The following is a 21587-nucleotide window of genomic DNA, read 5'->3' as shown; positions in this document are numbered from 1 at the left end:
AAGAGTTCAACACATGTGTTCCTGAAGTTTGGTCAAGTTCTGAGCTGCCTTGTGATAAACATGAGTATAGTTTGGAATCTCAGGTCTGCAACTGCATGGTTGAGTGACTTTTGGCAAGTTGCTTCCCTTTTCTCAATGTGGGTTTTCCATCTGAAATGAAAATAGTTCCCAACACCTTTTTTCCTCCCAGGGTTGCCAAGAAGATTTGAGATAGCGGATATAAATCACTAGAATAAACCCTGGCACATTCTAGGTATGCAGTAAACGAGCTTCATTATTTCCCTTAGAGAAAGTTAATTTAGCATTGATGGAATGAATCCCTTATAGTTGTGCAGGAATGTCTTTTAAAGGACAAGAAAAGTTTCCAACTGCCATCCTGTCCGACTAAACAGGTGCTTGGTTTCTTATCCCTTTCAGGTCCATCTGGGAAGCGGGATTTGGGTTGATGAGGAGAAGTGGCACCAGCTACAAGTAACCCAAGGAGATTCCAAGTACACAAAGAACTTGGCAGTCATGATTTGGGGAACAGATGTTCTGAAGAACAGAAGCGTCACAGGAGTTGCCACAAAAAAAAAGAAAGATGCAGTCCCTAAACCACCCCTCTCACCTCACAAACTCAGCATCGTCAGAGGTAGGTCACTGCGGTGGGAACGTCCTTTCCTCTGTCAGGAGTGGAATAGGCCCATCTCTTCAGCAAACACTTAACCACAGCCGCTCCACACCAAGCCCCAGGCCGGCCCTGGGGACAGAGCCACAGACATGGCCCTTGTCCCAGAAGAGCTCACATTTAACAGGGCAGATGAGCTGTGGACACAAGTACAGTGCAAGGAGCTAATGTGGGAAAGGGGCAGCTGATGTGTTCAGGGAGTTCTCAAGGGGAGGAGACCCCTAGCTGGAAAGGCAGGGGGGATTCCTGGGGCAGGGGCCACTGGATTGGGCCTTGAAGGGCATGGAGACGCAAATGTGTAAAGAGAGATACTTCGGGAGGCAGAAGCATCTGGAACAAGGGCGTGGAGCTAGGAAAGGAATGTTGCTGTGTACAGAGAGCACTAAAGGTCAGGCTAAGGGACACCATTTGTAGGGGTCTTAGCGTCGTTCCTGGACCAGTGAATGAGAGGAAAACCAGCTGAGGGTCACTGGACTCAGCTTCTGTCATGGTGTTTGGGAGGGAAGGCAATAGGCGGGTGGCTGTATCCTGGGTGCTTTGATTTTCCTTCCTTCCTTCGTCCTTTCCTCCTTCCCTCCCTCCCCCACCCTCCCTCTTTTCCTACCCTCTCTCCCTCTTCTTTCTTTCCTCTGCCTCTCCCACCCTCTCTCTGTCCATTCACTAAGCTCTTGGTCTTCGCCAGGCCCTCTACCAGGTACTGAGGGAGCAAAGAGGGTAGGACACGGTCCCCATCTACAAGGAGCTCATATCTCCTGGGGAAGGTGACCACAAGAACAGCTGGTGACTGTACAGAAAATACAAATTACAGAGACAGGCAGGAAAGTACATGGGAACAAGCTAATTATTCTGAACACTTACTATGTTTCAGGTTCTGGGGGGTTTTTTATGGTTCTGTTTTTAAAAAACTACTTTTACACGTATTAACTCATTTAATCTTCATAACACCCTTACCATTGGCTGCTATTATAATGCCTGTGTCACAGATGAGGAAATGGAGACGCAGAGATGTTAAATAACTTGCCCAGGTCATACAGCGTGCAGGGGTAGAGCCAGGAGGGCTGGCTTTAGAAGCTGTGTTCCTACCACTAGTCTCTAAGTGTCCAGCCTCCATGTTTTGATGAAGAAAGGAAGACTCAGTCGGTCACCTCGGACGTTGTGAGCAGGCCCTTTGCCAGGTTTCAGGGCAGATGACAGACAGGTCCACAAACAGGTCAGGTGATTTCAGGCTCTGATGCAGGCCAGGAGGCATCATCACGTGATGTGGTAGGAGGGAGAGGGCTGTGTTCGCCGGCCGGAGCGGGTGGGGAAGGCCTGTTTGAGGCTGTGAATATGAGCTGGGACCTGGGTGTGGAGGAGGCAGCCCTGTGAAGGTGTAAGGGTGCAGAAACGCACAGTAGCAGCAGTAGGTGCAAGGGCCGGCATGCACAAGCGGTTCTGCAGTCATGAGTGAGGTCGGGGAGGTGGGCGAAAGCCAGTCTGGCAGGGCCGTAGAGGCCACAGTAAGCAGCCTGGGTTTAACGCTGCTCACAGAACAAAGGCCGTGGAAGTGTTCCAGTCGTGGAGTGACCACACGGGAGGTCAGTTAGGAGGCAGATGCAGTGGTCCTGGGGAAAATGCTGGTGCCGTGGACTACGGTTATAGCTAAGGAAGTGGAGAAAAATGGCCAGATTTAGGGTGTGCTTTGGAGGTCAGAGGCAGAACACAGAGAGATTAGGTGACCAGCCTGAGCTCACGGATCCAAGGTGTCAGAGCCGGGATTTAAACCCACACCGCTGACTCTGGTCTGGGGCTTGTTCTGCTATAGCACAGCTGCCTCCCTTGCCTGGCTGACTTGTGATTAATATATTTAAGGAGCCACTTATTTTTAGACAATCAGAGGTAACCTTTAGTCAGCCCACTGTCTGAAATGGGGGAGCCTGACTTGGGAGGTCACCCTGAGAAAAGGGCCTTCCTGGGGATGAAGCCCTGACCTGCCTGGTAGGTGGCCGACCTCTAATTCTGTTACACTCCTCGGAATGTGACTCAGCAGGTCCCAGGCCCTTCCAGTGACGGGCTGCCCTTCCGCTGCCCCGTGGTGTAGAGACATCTGTGTGTCTGCCTCAGACACTCGTCCGCCCGTCTCCGCGTCATCCCCACGTCCTCATTGCCCTAGCACAGGCCTGCTGCACGGTGGGGACTCAGTGAGTGAGGGTTGAACAAAGGAAACCTGAGAGCGGCAGGATCTGATCCCCTGACTCACCCTTGGGTGTGATTTCTTGTAAATCACTTTCCCTCCGTGTCTCAGTTTCCTCGGAGGAAAAGGTACCTCTCACGACAGTGAAGACGGCTGTCGAAGATTATAGTTTGGAAATAGTTACGTTTGAGGTGTGAAAAGAAGTTACCACCCTTTGTTGACAAGGGAGCTGCCTCCGTGGTGCTGATGTGACCTCATGCTGACCACGACCGTTCGGTGCCCTTCAGCCGCCCCTGTCGGCTCCCAGCACAGTGCGAGGGAGGGGTTGGAGCCAGGCATCGGAAACCTGGTGTTGAGCCCAGCTCTGCTCTGGTTTACCTTTGAGCTTAACCCTGCTTCGCATCATACTTATTTTTATTTCCCCAAACCTAGCGCAGCTCCAGACCAAGTAGGTGCTTGGTGTGTCCATCTGTAAAGCCAGGACCACAGTCCTTGCCCTGGCTACCCAGTGGACCAAACAGACATCTTTACTGTTCTTTAAATCCCATTCAGGTGATGGTCTGTGCAGCTAACCTGGTCCCCAGTGTCACGGAACAATCTAGAAGAAAAAACCTCAGCTGCGTGACTTAGGGCCATTTCAGATTCACTGTCTTCAAGGCCACCTGCCAAGTTCCTGCAAGTTTCCCTCACTGATCCACGCCGCCATTGTCCAAACTCTCTTCAAACCTTCTCTACTTTTCCCAAACATGACAGCGCACACCTCTCTTTCTCAAAAGATGGCGTTGTCTCTTCCTTCCCAGAAATAAGAGGAACTCCCACAGCTTGGAACCTCCACACCTACAGACTTAACTGCATTCCCTCCCCCCCGCCACACACACACACACACTCTTCTGCCTCATGTCCCAAAAGAAGTTTCCTTCTCTCAGTGAGGCTGGCCATTCTCTTCTTCCGGACCCCAGCCCTCCTGCCTTCCTAAGTACCTGGTTCCTCCGTTTATGCTCCTCCCCTGTTGGTTCCTTCCCGGCATCATTTAAATATACTTAAATCACTCATGTCTTACAAAACAAACAAAACACTCCCTAGAGGCAACTGCCCTCACCCAGTGTTGCCAAGTCTCTCTTTTCCTTTTCCCATCCTGGTTTGTTGAAAGAGTTACCCACGCTCGCTGCCTGTGTGCACTTGTAACTCCCCCACCGTCAGGCTTCCACTCCCGCCCTGTACTTAACCTGTTCCCACCAGTTTCCCCGTGGCTGCCTTCTCACTAAATCCAGGGCACGTTTTTCACCTCCTCCCCAGCACTGTGGGACCTGACCCCTCCTCCTCTACTGAGACACGCACCCTGCACGCTCAGGAGTTCCTCCTGTGTCTCCGGCTTCTTGTCCCTTTATAGGCTCCTCTTCCCCTTCCCTCTCCTCTGGCTCCAGCCCTCTCCTCTCCTCTCTCCAAAGCTTTCCTCAGTTGAGCTCACTGCGCATTGGTCCCATCGCCCTCGTGTGCCCACGGCCCCGGGGTGAGTGCCTCTCTGCTCATGCTGGCTGGTGCTGGTGATCCGGCCTCTGGTGACACCTCTGACCTCATCTCGTGCGACACTTCCCATTTGCTCCTGTGCTTGAACCACAGAGGCCGCCTTCCTGTCCCCACTGCTAGCAGTGACCTTCCTCTGATCTTCACTTCCTCCTTCCTTCTTGCCATCCCTTCCCCAACTGCCCAGTCTCACGTAGCCTTTCTGTTGCTCTCTGTCACGTCGCCCTACCTAAAATTTCTGCAGTGTTTATTTGTTTATTTACTTGATAATTGTCCTTCTTCCTCACACCCATTAGAATATAAGCTTTATGAGCATCTTGTTCAGGGCTACCGTGTAATAAGTGCTCAATAAATACTAGCTGGAGCAATGAAGGATGATTCTTAAATCTGAATTTGACATCACATCACACTTCCGAGTTCCGAGCCCACACATCCAGGCGCCCTGGTCGTCGTCGCACGGGTGTGCACATGCCATGGGCCAAACCGCACCACGCTGGCACTGCTTTCCTTTTCTTTCCGCCAGAGCCTCTGCCTCTTCTGTGTTGCCTGTCTCAGTGATGGCACCACCAGCTGGGACCCAGAGATGTGTCATCCTTGGTTCTGCCACATGCCTCCTGCCCTTTCTGCGCTGCCCCAAACACTTGTTAAGCTGCCCTCTCAGTCCCGGCCATGGCATTGCTCCCCTGTTCTACTCCAGCAGCTTCTGGACTCCTCTCTCCCTTCTATACCTGATTGATCTTTCGGAAACAAAACTTGATCTCATTACCACCACCCTGTCACAGCCAGTCCGTGGTGCCCTTGCAAGGGGAAGCTTCTTAACACTGTCATAATCCGGCCCCTCGCTATAGCTCCAGCTTTATTTTTCAGCAAAGCTCCCCTTGAACGCTAAGATCTTGCCACAATGAACTACTGTAGTGCCTAAATAAGCCTTGCTCCCTCTCACATTAGGGAATTTGCAGATTTTGTTCCCAGTGCTTGGAACACAGGCCAAGCTCCCTACCCCCTGCCTGCACTGCTGCGTCTGGAGAGCTGCCACTCACCACCCAGGTCTGCTTAGGAGAACCTTCCTCCAGAATGCCTCCCCTCCCTCTTAGTCCCAGAGCACCTTCTGCCTACCTCCATTCTCCTCTTACTGTATCTTTGCCTCCTAGGAGCCTGGTCTAGCAACCCCTCTGAGCCTATAAACGCCTGCCTGCCATACAAGTGAATGAGGAAGAAATTGACTTGCCTAAGGCCATACAACTAGTTAGATCAGAGCCAAGCAGACCTGGGCTTGCAGGCTTCCCTTGTCTCCAGAGGCTTCTTGTCCTACCGAAATCCAGTATTGTTTGTTTGTTTGTTTGTTTGTCTGTTTGACTACATCCAGGCAGGCTTTGAGTCTGTCTCCCATCCCACCATGCTCACCATGTTTAGCCTAGCTATTTGAGCTTTTCCAGATTGCACTTGACTGGTTTTTTCCATGCAAGCCATTGACTGAGTTGAGATTGTTTTTATTTTGTATGATTTTATCACATTTAGCTACATTTGCTGTATAAAAATGGCAAAAGGATTGGTAAGGAGTTTCTCTTCTCTGGTTTTAAAATCATTTCTTACCAGCTATCAGGGGGGTGGGGTGAACATTGACAGGGCTTTAGAAAGATGAAAACGGGAGGGTTGCAGGAGTCTCGCTTTAATGACAAGCTCCAGAATGACAGTTAAACCTTATGAAGGTCAAATGACCTTTTGCAAACTGTCTGAGTTTTCCAAATGAGCCTCAACATTGAGTTCTGGTTAATTTTTATAACTTTTTTAATAGGACACATTAGAGCTGTTATAAACCTTGTTAATTAAACAATAATCTCAAATGCTCCCTCGCAGAGGGAGACATTCCAGCAACTGCAGATGATTTCTATCTAGAGTCTAACGAAAGCCTTTTAATCAACCTGAGGGGGCCATGCAGCGCTCTCACCCCCAGGAAATGAGAATGATTGGAATTCTGTGGGGCCTCCCTGCAGACCCATCTCCATGTGTACCTTTCTCTGCGGCTGCCTCTTCCAACTCACACTAGGGGCTCTGAGGGCCATCACACCACCCTCCTTCCTTCCCCCGCTCTCTCCTCTGCGTCTTTACCACCCTCGTTACCTTCTAGAGCCTTAGAGCTAGGAGAGTCTCCCTGGATCATATGGTCTGACATCCCACGTTCACAGAGAGTGAATGTGAGGCCCGGAGAGGTTCCCACTAGAGGCTGCACAGTAACAAGGTTTAGAGCCACCACCTGAACCTCAGGACAGTTCTCAGCACAGGTTGTCTCCCTCCTTTTCTTCGCGTTCCAGCAGTCACTGTGAGTGGTGGCCTTCTTGCCCGGGCTGGAGAGGGAATGCCCAAGTGTTCCGGCCGGTAGGGACACAGTGCCCTTGCAGTTTTGTTAGGTTGTGACCAGTGCTTTGACAGAGAAAGACCCAGGCACTCTGTGTGAGCACAGAGGTTGTAGGCAGAGTGGCGTCTCCCCACTCAATCTGGTCGGTTCCAAGAAGGCTGAACCCAGAAGAATGAACAGGCAGGTGGAATGGGGCCAGGGTAATTGGGAAGGGATGAGCAAAGACTCCGATTTGTGAAATAGCCGGGAGTGGGGAGGGATTTGCAGGTGGGTAACAGCAGAGGTGGGACAGGAGAGAGACACGGCCCCTACCTTCTCATCTCGGTCCCTGTGGAAAGGCCAAGACAGGATGAAGTGCACATTAGTCGGGCTTGGGAGTGGTCAGGAAGGAAGTCGTGGGGGTCAATTAAAAGCTTTCTAAGGCTTCTAATTTAAAACCCTCCTCAGTGAGGAGCAAAGGGTGCCCCAGAGAAAGAACGCCCGTAGCACATGCACCTGGAGCAGGATGGCACCAGAGGCAAGCTGGCCATGTGCCCAGGGAGGGCTCAGAGAGGGGCACGGCGGGAGTGGGTTCTGCCGTACGTCCTTTCTTTCTCCAGGCCTGGGCTTCTCAGGTAAGTGGGCGGGGTAGCACAAGCTAGTCTCTGCGATCCCTTCTAGTGTTGACATTGTGCATTTCTAAGAGGATCGCCTGCTATGGGCTGGCCTGGTGCACAAGATTTTGTGTCTCCTCCTTCACATTGGGTTGTCATTCCTGTTTTATAGGTAAGGAAGCTCAGGTTCAAGGAAGTTGAAATTCTTGCCCACGACGACCTTCTCCAGTGGTACATTCCCACCCACACCCCCGTCCTCTTACGTCCCCTCAGGTTTCACTGGATAAACACGCGTTTATTCATTGATTTAACAGCTACTTACTCAATCTTGCCCTGTGCCATGCGTGAACAGTTGTACATACATAAAATAATTGTAAGAACCCCACAGGTGTGTGGTGTTCCTTCCAGTATGAAGAAGGCTTGCGTACTGTTCATCTCCTATCCCTCACGGCAGCCTTAAAAAAGCACTTTGATATCCTTGTTTGTGAGGTGAGGAATCTAGGGTAATGACTTACACCAGGTCCCCAGGTGAGGAAGGGGGCTGAGGCAGGCTCCAGGCAGGGCTTATCCGGGCTGCCCTTTGCTTTATCTCAGCAAATGGCAGACTCAGTACAAGTGGCTGTCCTGAGCCTCATTGGTAGTCACCGCAGGGAGCACCACCTCACACCACCAGGTTGTCGGGACCTTCATCTGACAATGGCAAGGGCTGCTGAAGAAGCCGGACAACCAGTACTTGCTTACAGCAGTGTTAGGAGAGCCGATCAGCGGCAGCACTTTGGAAACCAATTTACTAGGCATCACTAGTGAAGCAGAATGTGCACACACCCCAACGTTTAGCAATTCCCCACCCAGCGTTTCCTGCTTGTGCACCCCAGTGGACATGTGCCAGCCTGCCTGTAATTGCAAACACTGGAGTATCCATTGACAATGAAATGGGTCAGCACCCTGGGGAATAGTCATACAGTGCAAATGCAGGACCTGTCGCTGTACGTTTGAACGCAGGTAAATTTCAGAACTGCAATGTTGAGTGCAAAACAGCCAGAAGAATGTATAGAGTATGGCACACTTACAAAGAAAGTAAACAATGGGAAAGTAAGCAATATGTTATTTAAGGATGTATGCATATGTGTTAACATGAAAAAAAAGCAAAACTTCGGGAGAGAGGTTATTTCTGGTGAGGGCCAGGAGAGGATGGAATGAATGGAGAAGGGGCGTCCAGGGGCTTCTGAGGAGCCAATAATGTCCTGTGAAGCTGGGTAGTAGGCACATGGGTGTTTTATCATTATTTTTAAAGGGTAGGTTTACAGTGTATATCCACACTTGTCAAGGTACATTTCGTGATGAAAATTTGAAAATATTGCTTTGCCAGATATGTGCATTGGTGTTTGGGAAGTATGTCAGGAGGCACATTTTCCTTTCCCCCGTTAAAAGATTTTGACTCGAATTCACCATTAATCCTTGACCTTCTTGTTTCTCTTCCCTGTCTAGAGTGTTTGTATGACAGAATAGCACAAGAAACTGTGGATGAAACTGAAATTGCACAGAGACTCTCCAAAGTCAACAAGTACATCTGTGAGAAAATCATGGATATCAATAAATCCTGTAAAAATGAAGAACGAAGGGAAGCAAAATACAATTTACAATAAACTTGGGATTTTTCATAAAGCCTTCTCGTTTTCCTTGCGTGGTGTGTAATTTGCGGGCAGCGGTGCCATCCGGATCAGACCCCACCGTGCGTGGTGGCGTATGGGCAGGGAGCCGGCAGGGTGCTGGGGTCAGCGGCTTGTTCTGAACTTGGACTTCTCGCTTTAAAGAAGGCAGATGGATTTGCTGAGACTCAGGCAGCAGCCTGGCGCCAGTGTCATTCTGGGAATGGGGACATGTCGTCTTTTCGGAGGGGGGTAAAGTGTCTCTGAATTGCCTGTCACTTGACCCAGACTTGGAACTGGTATTTTTACCATCCACGGACTTCTATTCTGTGTTCCTCTATTTTGTTCAATAATAAAGCTTCATTAATTCTTTGATGTAGACAATTATCATCCTCATTTATTTAAGGGTATTAAGTGTGCAGTGAAGGTGATCAGTGTCCTTGGGGGCAGAACATTTTGGCTGAAGGAGAGAAAATCCATAAGGGATATGGCTGCAGTCTACAGATCTGCAGGGCTGTCTCCAAAGCAGATTACTTTCTCTTACTTCAAAGGACAGATCTAGGACAGTCACCTTCCCCACTTAAGGTGATCTGAGATTCAGCTTCCGGATAATTAGTCGATTTTTGTAAAGGGGTGTGTGGGGGGGGGGGCAGTAATGTTAGATGTGGTCCAGGGTCCCCGCCAGGAAGTTGTGGACACTGTCTCCTTTGTCAGTTTGTTTTCCCTGTCATGTATCTCACGTGATCTTTCAAGTTACATAATTTTTATCTCACTCAGAAGTGAGTCTCTAGGTGCCTGATGTGCGATCTGGCAAACCACGTTCGATCTTCCTGTTGATTTGCGCGTTTCTTTCTGGAATGCCTGTGAAGTCAGCCTGGTGTATTGGAAATGGAGCACCTGGGTTCCAAGCCTCTCCCCCCAGCTTGCTATGGGCTTGACCTAACCTCTTGAGTTTCTATTTTCTGTTCCGTAAAAAGAAGATAATATCTACCTTGCAGCGTTGTTATAAGGTGTGTGTGTATATATATATATAAATGATGCTCAGTAAATGTTAGCAATTTGTTATTTTCTTAATTTCTGGTTATTGGCTTTTAGGCATTGGTTGGAAAAGTTTGGCCTCTGGTTTCTGTAATGGGTTATTCACTAGATCATTAAACCATTAGTGGTCTGTAATAAAAGCTCAGAGTCACTGGGGTAAGAAGGGGAGGTAGGTGCCTCTTTGAGAAATTCTAGTAAATAAAACAATCCTTTATAATGTGAAATACTATATACTCACTGATAAAATGTATGGATGTGAATTTCCTTTTAGGGTATTTTCCCTGCTCTCCCTCAGCTAGCAGTGTGACCTTGGACCCATCACTGGACTTCTCAGCATCCTGGTCATTATGAGGAAAATAATGCCTACCTTACAGGCTGTATGGATAATTAAATAATAGTAATAACAACAATAGATACTTAATATGTGCCAGGACTTTTCTAAGTGTTTAATATAGGGTTATCTCGTTTCATGAGGTCAGTAAGATTAGTGACACTTCGTAATGTTCAGTAAATTCTTGTTACTAAGATGTGTTCATTTTAATGACCTGGGGCAGCTTGGACCTGAATAGTATGGAATGCGTGAGACACAGGAAAAAAGTATGCATCCTACTCTTCCCTTTTTTCCCTAAGCACGGCAAAAATACACCCAGAGGCTCCGTGCGTTTTCCTACACAGACTAATGCAGTGTGATACCTGCTTTATAGATGCTTTTAGGTGGGGGCGGGGGGGAGGAGTCATGGAAATACATGTTTAAAAACGCTATGACATATGAAAGTGCTTTGTGTAATGTACGGTGCATACATTAAGGACAACAGGGTTATGGAAGATTGTAATAAGAGCTGAGTTCAAATCCTGACTGTCACTTCTGGACAGGTCATTTGACCTCTCTGGGGCTCATTTCTCCTGAACTAGAAAGAATGATTCCTAACTCAGGGTTGTTGAGAGTAATCCAGGTGATATATGGAAAAGGGCTCCGTAAGTCAAAGATCCATGCAGATGTTAGTTATCCTTAGCTTATCAGGCAGAATAAAATCAGAAGTGGGTGTGACAAGGAAGGACCTAAGAGCCGATTCTGATGAGGTTTTACACCCTGGTTAGAAGGAGAGGTTTTTGAGCAGTTGTGTATCTGATGCCCTGTTACTGTTGTGAGGGCAAGACCATCGTTCTTTTATCCACACAAATGAGGAAATGGGCTCTGAAAAGAATAAATAACCTCTTGGCCAAGGTCCCAGAGTTGTCAGTATTGGAGCTGGTCAGAATCCAAGTCTGTGCAAAATCTGCCCTTTTACCTCTTCCCTGAAAGCTGAGTGGGATATTACGGTCTGGGCCGAGAATCTAGCCATGTAATCTCACGGTGTGTTCAGGACAGACCCAACCTAAGTAATCAGTCAGTGGGAATCAGTCTCATTAATTCAAGCCATTTGGAGGGATTGGGAATAATAGTACCATTTATGAGGATTCCGTTTTATTACATTCAAATACATTCACAAAATTCAAGTTCATTTTGTGTAGAAGAGGGTTTCCCAAACTTGCCCAGTCTTTAGAATGTGCTGATGTGCTTCAAATACAGATTCCCAGGTTTTGGTTTGGAGAGCTTGAGTCAGTAGATCTGGGATGGAGGTGGGAACAAGTATTTTAACACAAGTGCCACTTTTGAATAATACCAGTCTAGCAGAAGTCCTGCTTTCATGAAGGAACAGGAGTGATTGTGAGCTAAAAAGACATGCTCCTTCTAAAGTGCCTTGAGGATATTTGAAACAGAATAAATTTCCTCTTAAAAAGCTGAGGATCTGCCCTAAAGCCTTGTTTACAGTTACCCTTTCATGCCCACCAAATGCTGTTTAGTTGGACGTGATACACAAGGGGACTTTTAGTCTAGGCATCAGCGATTTTCCCCTCACTTTTACCCTTCAATTCTTTTTTCAGTTCCTTTCTTTCGACGCCGGTGAGCTGTGTAGGACAGACAGTCAGTGCTGAATTGTCAGGGCCTGAACTGAGGTTTGGGCAATGTCTTCAGAAGCCCCGGCAACAAAGGGCTGTTACCAGGTGAAACATCGAGATGGGGCTTGTTTCTATTTTCTAGCTGATGAAAATGTGTTAGTGACTGTTATGTGCCCAAAGGTTTCTTGGATGCATTTCTAAATTATGATTTTTTTTTTTTTTTTTTTTGTAATTATAAAGAAATAAAAACCACTGTATAGAAAGTTTTGGACAAACATTCCAATTGTGCTACTGCAAACATCGTAGAGTATCTCTTCTAGTCTTTTCTCCAAGGGTGTAGATACATATTTTATGTACCTGTGATCATAGCGTACAATCAGATTTGTATCCTTCCCTTTCTATTTAAAGTGTTTCCCTGTTGTTCTGTAAAATTTATAGCCATCAGTTCTAACATCCTCCAAGTGGACAGACATCAAACTGCAGCCCAGCAAACCATCTGGCCAGCTGTGGGGCTCACCCACAGGACTGCCAGTTCATGAAAAGCCTCGCTGCACATTTTGGCCCAGCTCAGGTGGTAGAGTTAAGGAGGTCATTGGGTTTGAGTTCAATTCTCAGCTTTAGCACCTACTACGTCTCTCGAGGTGAGTTATTTCATCTTTCTGAACACCAGCTTCTATGTCTGCAAAAAAAAGAAATAGAGAAAATAATATATAGTTATGGAGGACTGAGAATGTAATTAAAGTGCCCCAGTGAAGAGTGGATAAATGGCCACCAGTGTTAATGTTGGCATTCCTTTCCTCTCCCCTTCCCTCTCCCGTCCCGTCCTCTCCCTACACCCAGTCAGTCCTTACCTGAGTGTGCTCCTACACCGTCTCTGGTTTGCTCTGACCTTGGCTTTCATACCTGCCTTTGGCCTTCCAGACACCTGGTGCTCATTCTACAGAGTCCGGTACACATGGGCCTTTCCCCAGGCACGCCTCCCAGCTCCCTCGCCGACCTGGGCTCCCACACTCTGCCACCCAGCTGCCCATTTGCCCCTCCCCAAATTTTTACATTTTTGTGTGCAATTTTTTTGCCTTTATGTTTGCTATCATTTTCTTAGGGTCGTTTTACCTGGGTCAAAAGGAATGACGTTTTTAACATTCTTGATGCGTATTATGGATGTGTCCATGTTTTAGATTATTTGCCAACATAATAGGTGAAAACTAGTACCTCATTATATTTTCCTTGATCGTTTCCATGACTGCATATCTCTCCAGAGTTTAGTTGCTTGTTAACAGAAAATAATAGCTTAACCTATAAGCATTTCCAACATAATCCATTCCAATTTGTCTTTTTTTCTGGACCAATGTGTTTACTTACCTTGGGCATATACTTTTTACTTATATATCTTCAAATAGACATACCAGCAGATATGCTATCACTTCTTTTGAAGGGATTGATCAGTTCCCGCCAAGCAGCTTCACAGGTTCATGGAACCTAAAGGTCAAAAGTGAACTTCAAGGTCGTCCGCCCAGATCTCCTCCCCACTGTGAGCACTGCCTTTCTAGACAGGCTGGAATACCTCCAGGCATGGGGAATTCCTCTTCCTACCCAGAGTCCATCCCATGAGTGCCGTCACTAAGGTGTTCCTCTGTTGGGCTACAAATCCACTTCCCTGAGACTCCTGAGGTCATTCCGATTCCCTCCTTGGAAGTCACGCAGAGTGCTTCTATTCAGAGCCCTTCGCAGAGCTGAAGGTGGCAGTCATGCCTCTTCACCACTGATAAGGAGCTCAAATGCTGGTCCAGCATTTCTCACGTGAGGGAGGCTGCCCAGGAGACAGTGGGAACGCTGGATTCAGACAGCTCTGTGTTCCAATCCTGACTGTCGCTTACTAGTATGTGACCTTGAACCAGTTCTTAACCTCTCTTAGCTTTAGTTTTTCTCCTTTTAAAAAAGGAAATACAATGCTTACCTAACAGGGTTGTATCAAGAGCAATGTAAGATACCATGTTTCCCCGAAAATAAGACCGGGTCTTGTATTAACTTTTGCTCCAAAAGACACATTAGGGCTTATGCTCAGGGGATGTCATTCTGAAAAATCATGCTGGGGCTTATTTTCCCATTAGGTCTTCTTTCCAGGGAAACATGGTAACGTGAGGGAAGCACCCAGGCATTCCCTCATCCTAAGACTTCTCACCATCCCGGTTCCTCTGTTATAGATGAGTCCCTAGAAGGTGAGGTTGAGGACGGCACACTACTCTAGGAAGGGTCAGGTCAGCACTAACTAGAGCAGACTATCACCTCTCACTCCTGGATGGTCTGTCTCTGTGAATGTAGCCTCGCCCGGAATGAGCATCTTTAGTGATAGAATTGCTTCACGTTGAGCTTCTGGGCACCAAAGCTCAAAGGTCACGTTGAGCTTAGGATTCCCTCCTCCATCTCTTTGGCTAACACATTGCTGGTTACTTTAGTTCACTGTGTTGTATATAGATTTTGAAGCCAGAGAAACTGACACCAAATTCACATCCTGACTTCAGTGTTATTAGATGAGAGGAAATTGGGCAAGTTCCTACCGCTCCCCCAGCTGCAGGCACCTTGTCCGTTATGCAGTGTTAACGGTAATGGCACCGCCATCACACAGCCTCCCCTGTGCCAGACCCACAGCAGCCACCGTCCCAGGTTCAATGAATATGCTCCTTTGTCTTGCTGTCTTCCTTCCCGTTTTCATGTTAGCCGCTCTTTATACTGCTTCTCGCCTCAATGGTGTGTTCTTAAGTGTATTTCTTAAATGAAATATAGGACTTTGCCACTTATCTCTGTTCCGTTTCATCATATTGGTTTCAACCCAACATTCCAGCTGGTTGAAATCTTCTTTTCCATGTGTGTTTAAAACACAAAACAAAATTTGAGGAAAGCCAAAGCCAAAAAAGAAAACGCAGCCATAATCCCAAAAGCCGAGCCCACTGCGCGTTCACTCCCGGGAGCCCCTCCTGTCTGTCCGTGGGCCAGCACCTCTCTGTTCGTGGGGGCCGGCCAGCCTCCCGTGATCGTGTTGTCCCTTTAACAGCATGTGGCAAACCTGTCCCCTCTGGGGCCTCCATTCTAATGCCCTTGCCAGCACTGGGCAGTGGTTACCTTCTTATCTGTTCACTGTACGGTTTGTTGTCTCTAGTTTCTTGCTAGTATAGATAATGCTGCCATGATCCTTTATGGTTGTTTGTTTCTTAGAGTAAATTCCCAAGCGTGAGCTCATTGGGTTAAAGGGCAGGAATGTTTTTATAGTTCTTTCCAGGTGTTGTTATAGCACTTCCCCCAAAGTTATTTCATGTCTCAAGCCGGGCAGACATGTGGGTGCCACCTCCCCACAACTTCACCAGCATTTGGAAGTTTTAAAGACGTTTGGCAAGTGAGCTTCCTGCACGCATGTTCTTTCTCAGCTTCTTCCTGTGTGAATTGTCTGTGCGGACATTGGGGTGTTTGAGATCCTTACGGAATTTTACTCTCTGATAGCTCCTTCCTCCCAGTTTTATAGTATATAAATGTTATCTTTTGTATGTTCACCTAGTTATCAGTCATACTGTTTAGTTCCATGAAATCGAGAGAGCCAAGTGGTCCTGTACTACAGGCCTCACTTCTACTGACTGACTAGCTCTCTCTGAGCTGGATTGTCCTCGTAGCTAGGACCCTCTACCTGCATGTGATCAGGCAAGGGCTCTGAGGGGCGACGTTTAAGCTTACACCCGAAGGAGGAGAATGGCTGTGAGTTGGTCATTTGTCTGTTGGTCCATCCCTGCCTCTATTCATTTTAATCTATCCTGCATATCTATCCTGTGTCCAGCACTCGGACGAGCCCTGCTGGCCACGGCCAACCAGGAGTCACACTTCAAGTACGGCTTCAAACCCTGTGCTCTTTCCACCATTCCAGAACACACTCTTTCAGCCACGTCCGATCTGGTACTCGCGTGTTTGGGCATTTACTGTTTCATCAGCTAATGGGGAGAGATTCAGTATGCTGGCGTCATTACCATCTATATCCAGAAGTAATTGTGGAGTTCACTCAGTCATTCAACAAATATTTATCGAGTGCCTACTACATGTCAGTCACTTGTCTAAATGCCTGAGACATATCAGGGAAGAAAAGCACAAGGAGCTTAAACTCTAGAAGGGATGGAATGGGATGGGGAAGAAGATAGAACAGTCAACATAATAAATAAGAAGATCGAGACGTTGGTAAGCGCCGTGAACAAGGAAAAGTGGAGCAGGGCAATGCAGGCTGAGTGTGTGGGGAGAAGGTTGACTTATTGGTAGAGTTGCCCAAGGAGGCTTCATGGAGAAGGTGGGATCTGAGCAAAGGCCCAAGGCGGTGAGGGAGTCAGCACGGGGTGAGAGCCACGCAAGGAACAAACACCAAGGTGGATTTTCCTACAGCACTGCTCTTGCTTCCTTGCCATTCACTCCTCAACAGTTGTCACTCATGGGTCCCTGCAGCCCTGCTCAGAACTCAGCAGAGATGGGGTTTCCATACTGGGAGCGTTCTGGAGGCTTTAGGGTCTGAACCGTAGTGACCGCAGGGGCTGTGGGGGTCTGTTCACACTGTACCTCAGCCCCACCCTGACATACGTACCTTGCCCTGCTCCCACCCTGGAAAGCAGGGACTCAATTGAAATGGTTTCCGGAAATCAACACTGTGTCAGCACAGTTGTAAACTGCCTTTCGCCATCCTGTGGGTGTCCATGTAGACACCTCCGTCCCCCACCGCAGACAGCATTAGACAGCAGGAACCACTCTCAGGCTTGAAGCATTCGCACAGTTCTTCTTCTGCGTCTTCCAGGGCTCGTCCTGCTCCCTGTAGCTTCAGCCTCTTGGGTCTGCCCAGTCTGGGGCTTTAAGCTCATTCTTGCCTCTCTCCTGAGTCATTAACTATGGGAAACCTGTGCTCCCCAGGCTTGGAGACTCAGCTCAAGTATCATTTCCTCTAAGGGCTTCTGTGTACCTCTTCCTAGAAGGTCTCCTTCTCTTGTATAGTTTTCCTCCCAGCCCTCCCTTCCAGTCCCAACCATCCCTGTATCTCAACACTCAGCATTTGATTGTAATGTCTATTTCATCATCTCTTTCTGTTGGGCTGTCAGCAACCTGAACAGGACTGTGTGAGTTGATCTCTATACCAGTTAGATCTCTATAGTCCTTTGCTGAGCCCCTACCCTGTGCTAGTGCAAGAGATAGAGATACGGACAATATTTCTAAAGTAATATTTATTAAGCACTCACTGTGTGCTAGGCACTCTTCATATTTTGTCACACAACCCTGTGTGGAGGAGATTACTAACACCATTCCCATTTCACAGATGAGGAAACTGACTTAAAGAGGTTGAGTAACTTGGCCCAGATGGCACAGCCGTGACTAGGAGCCAGACTGGCATCAAAGCGCGAGTGACTCCAAAACCTGGTGTCCTAACGACCATACTAAAAGCCACCTTAGATCTCTCCTTGTCACAAGCTGTTTCTTCCAGCTGAACCTTCCCTGCCCCGTCTGCTCCGTGACCTTCTGCTCCTCCCTGCTCCAGGAGGTCTGCAGTGCTCCCTCCCCAGCCTTGTTGGTCTCAGCAGCCTGTATTGTCTCTGCTGCCGTCCTTCTCACTGGCCTGTGAGCCCTGCAAGGCGGGGTCTCTGGACCCAGCACAGGGCCTGGTGCTGACAAAATGGCGCTCTCCCTACAGCCTACAGCCTGGGCCCCCGATAACCAAAGGCTGTGGGAAGCCAGGGACTGAAGCTGCTCTTTCTCCCTGGGGTTTAAGACCTTGAGGAATCAAGAAAGTCCTTCACGAGGGTGTCATGAGAACTTCCGGGTCATGTTGCCCCAGAACAGGCTGTCACCAGACCCAGAAAGGAGGGAAAGATTTAGTGGTTAAGTCTGAGGAATCCGACCTCTCACTGTGTAGGCCCGACTCTGGGCTCCACCACGTATCCGCTCTGCAATCTTGGGCAAGTTAGTTCATTGGTTTGTGCCTCAGTTTCCTCCTCCATAAAATGCAGACCTCAGGTTCCTGTGAGCCTTAAATAAGTTAATTTCTATGAAGCGCTTAGAACTGTGCCTGACACATAGTAAACACTGTTTATTGTCACTGTGAGCAAGAGGCAAGAAGTGGAAGCGGGTAGGTGTTTCGAGGAGGAGAGGTGAAGTCAGTATGGAGAGAGGAGGGTGGAGAGGAGGGGAGGGACGGGCTCGTGGAGGCCTTGGTCCCAGCTGACGTGCTGGACTCCAAAGACCATGGACAGCTGCCGAAAGGTCACACTGGCGTCAGTGCGGCGAGTGGTTTGGAGGGAGAGAGAAGAGTCAAGGGGGTTTTAGGGATAGCTCAGGTGAGAGGTGATGAGGGGCAGGTGCCCACTTTCCTTCCTCCGTAAGTGTGGGCACTGCCAGGTGGGAACCAGGCTGTGAGCACCATGATGTCACGGTCCAGATGGGAAGTGCCCAGGGCCACCGTGTCTGGAGCAGCACCCCCGGGGCCTAGGAGCCGCTCTGGGCAGGACCTCCCGGGGACTCCGCCCAGGGAGGGGCAGCAGAGACAGTGGGAGATGGACCTGCCAGGGGAGGGGCGGGCTGCAGGCTGGGCTTCCCCGATGCCTTGGAAACGGTGTGATGTGGAGTAAGAGAGAATGGGTTTGAACCTTTCCCCCACCACTTTTCAGTAGCATGACCTCGGCCAAGTTATCAACCTTCCAGGTCCTCAGATGTATCAGTTTTGTCGCCAAGAATAACAGTATTGACATGTTGGGGCTATTGTATAAAGGGCTGTGCACATGACAGGCACACAGTGGGTGCTCACGTACAGGGACTGCCCTACCTTTCAGGGTGAGAGAAGCAGTGTGCTGAGCACTTAGTAGGTGGGGCTCCCTGCTGCGCCTGTGTGGGGCTTCAGGCCTGTCACTTGCTTTCTAGAGCCTCGCTTTTCTCAGTCATAATTCCTACGCTTCTCCCTGCTCCACTGACTTCGACGAGGTCAGCCTCATCACGGCCAGGGCAGCATTTGGAAACCACAAGGCACTGCAGGTCAGGAGGTGGATCCCCACAATCCTGCTGCCTCCCTTCCCCACCCCTCCTCCTGTGAAGAAGCAGATTTCAGCCTCTGAGACACACTTTCCTCAAACTGCTGAGAAGCCCCTGGCCCTGGACATGAAAAATGAGAGGCACTACTGAGAGGCTATCATTGCAGTCTGAAGGAGGGAGACTGGAGTTCTGCTTTCCAATGGCTCTTTAAATTATTTTCATTTTGCTGACTCCTGTGCTTTTCGGAGCTAAGCAGCTTGGGGAGATAGTTATAGGCCATTTAAGCAGAAAGCCTCATTGGCTCCAATCTCTTGGAGAAGGAAGAGAGTTAACCCTTTGTAGCCCAGCCTGGTACTACCTTCCACGAGGTCCAGGAAGGCAGGTGGGCTTTGCAGGGTGGGGCTGCCCTTCAGGGAACCTGGTCCAAGACCAAGTACATCCTCTGGAGATTTCCAGTGTTGGCCAATCAAAGACACAGACGCAAGAGAAACCACAGCCAGATTTGGCAGTGGGATGGGGTCCCTGGGTTTTAAATTATGATTATAAGGTGACTTCTCTTCCTTGCTCTTTCATTCTTTTTCTTCAGTGTTTAACATTGGGCTTCTGATCCAGATTTCCTTATTCAGGGTGAGAAGTGCAGCCAACAGGAGAGGCCAATCGATGCCTCTTCCATACCCTTTCCTCTGCTCAGGACCAGGGAGTCTTTCCCTTAGCTTTGTTAGCTCCTCCTATATGTCAGGACCCACACTGGAGACCCCACATATTTAATCCTCACAAGAGTATTTGGGAGTTGGCCTTAGTGTCTTTATTTGTCCTGATGAGGATACTGCAGCCCAGACAGGTTAGATTTTTTTTGCCACACAGCTAATAAGTGAGAGGGTCACTTCTGAGACCTTCAGAAGGACCAGGTCCTTCTGAGACCAAGTCCACTGTTGTTTTGTCACAACCTCAGCACCTTCTAGTAACCAGCACTGAGAGCTGCTTGGGTGCCAGACCCTGCACTGTGACAAAGTCAGAGGAGTGTGTCTCTTCTCTTGGTTGGAGTCTAGCCACGTTTCAAGGTTCACCTTCATGTACAAGATTGCCTTGTAAAGCAACACAGGATGGTAGAAAGAGTGGAAGCAAATGTCCAACAACAGGATAATTACACACACACACACACGCACACACACACACACACACACTGACTTTCTTCATAGAGTGAAATGCCATGTAGCAAAAAAAATGAACCAGAGCTACGTGTGTCAGCATAAATAAATCTCAAAAGCATAATATGGCGTCAAAAGAGGAAGTAGTGGAGTGAAACTGAGAGTATGTACGTTAAGATCATAACACATGCAAAATGAGACTATAGGTCACTTACGGACATACAGATGTGCAGTCAGAGTATGAAAACTTGGGCAGGAGGGATATATCCCAGCTTTGGGAGAGTCCTTATCAGGGTTGGGATGGCGAAGAGGGCAAAAGAGGTTTCCGTCATGTTTAAACTATTTAAAACAAGCAAATGAAAAAGTGATCTGAAGAAAAAAAAGAAAAAAGAAAGCAAAAGGTTTCCAATACATTATGCCTGGTGGGTGGGGTTCTGTGTGCCTGAAATGCAGACCTGGGCCTGCAGCTCGAAGGCATGTGGGGGCTGCAGCACAAAGGTTTTGGGAGGATTAAATGAGGGATAAGTCAAAGGTACTTTTTAAACTGTAAAATGTTATAGGACTATAGGGTGAAGTCACACACTTCTGTGCTCTTTTCCTGTCTTCCTGAGTCAACTGTGGTTTCCTCGAAGGCAAGGACAGTTTTCAAATCATCTCTTGACCCCAGTCCAAGCTCAGGACATACTACTGTTTCTGGACCAGAACTTGTATCTAACAAGCCTTGCCATCAGCATCTTCTCCTAACCCTTCCCCTGCCTTTGCTCCTAAGGACTGCTTGGATTAAGGAGGAAATAGCTTATCCTAGGTTTCTACCCCTATGGACACATAACATTGATTGCTCAGTACAGAGTCAGGTCCTTGGAGAGAAAGGTCGAGAGGAAGCCTGCCATGGGTCCTGTGGGCACAATGACAGAGGTAGTAGGAAGAGCCCCTGTCCCCCCCAGCTCTTGCCTCTGGCCCCCAACAAGTTTCCCTCCTGAGCTGCACAATCTCACCTGCATGGATGGGCTGGAGGTAAAGGCAGTGTGAGTGACCCAATTTGGTGACTGACTTCCCTGAACTGAGTCCCCACAAAGCCCTCTCTTGATCCTACATGACCCTATGAGATGGTTGTCACCACCCCGGTGAGGAAGATGAGGATGCTAAGGCTGGAGTCGTAATAACTGGCAGAGTCAGAATTCAATTCCGAGTCTAGTGAACTCCAAAACCTGCGCTCTTCTCCGGGGACCAAGGTGTCTCCACAGACTGTGAAGGAAGAGCTGTCCCAGGGAATCCATGTGCGGCAACAAGATGCACCCCCCCCACTCCTGTAATTCAGGTGACGGGTGGCTGAGGCGGGGACTGGCGTGGGATAATCACGTTCCAGAGCCAACCACAGTAGCTGCCACTTGGAGGTCCCTTTGTATTTTGAATATGCAATCACTAATTAGACTTTGCTTTAATTGCAAGATTTCCGTATGCCCAGT

At 48.5% G+C, this 21587-nt stretch overlaps 2 protein-coding genes across 9 annotated transcripts in view; both read left to right on the top strand.

The window, feature by feature from the left end:
* The window catches only part of BEND5 (BEN domain containing 5), a 51763-nt gene extending 42782 nt beyond the window's left edge, over positions 1–8981 (top strand). For all 3 annotated transcript variants that reach the window (XM_074334692.2, XM_074334695.2, XM_074334693.2), the window contains 2 exons: positions 418–631; positions 8802–8981. In XM_074334692.2, the coding sequence (XP_074190793.2) occupies positions 418–631; positions 8802–8959 (372 nt within the window). In that variant the 3' untranslated portion in view covers positions 8960–8981. The remainder of the gene's footprint in view (positions 1–417; positions 632–8801) is intronic.
* The window catches only part of AGBL4 (AGBL carboxypeptidase 4), a 1081794-nt gene that overhangs the window by 871879 nt on the left and 188328 nt on the right, over positions 1–21587 (top strand). The window lies entirely within an intron of this gene.

This window comes from Rhinolophus sinicus, chromosome 14 (assembly GCF_057876585.1).
Source record: "Rhinolophus sinicus isolate RSI-liver-muscle chromosome 14, RSI-T2T, whole genome shotgun sequence".
In the NCBI taxonomy this organism is placed as follows: Eukaryota; Metazoa; Chordata; class Mammalia; order Chiroptera; family Rhinolophidae; genus Rhinolophus; species Rhinolophus sinicus.
The sequence above is the reverse complement of the archived record's forward strand: the minus strand, read 5'-3'. Positions and strand labels throughout refer to the sequence as shown.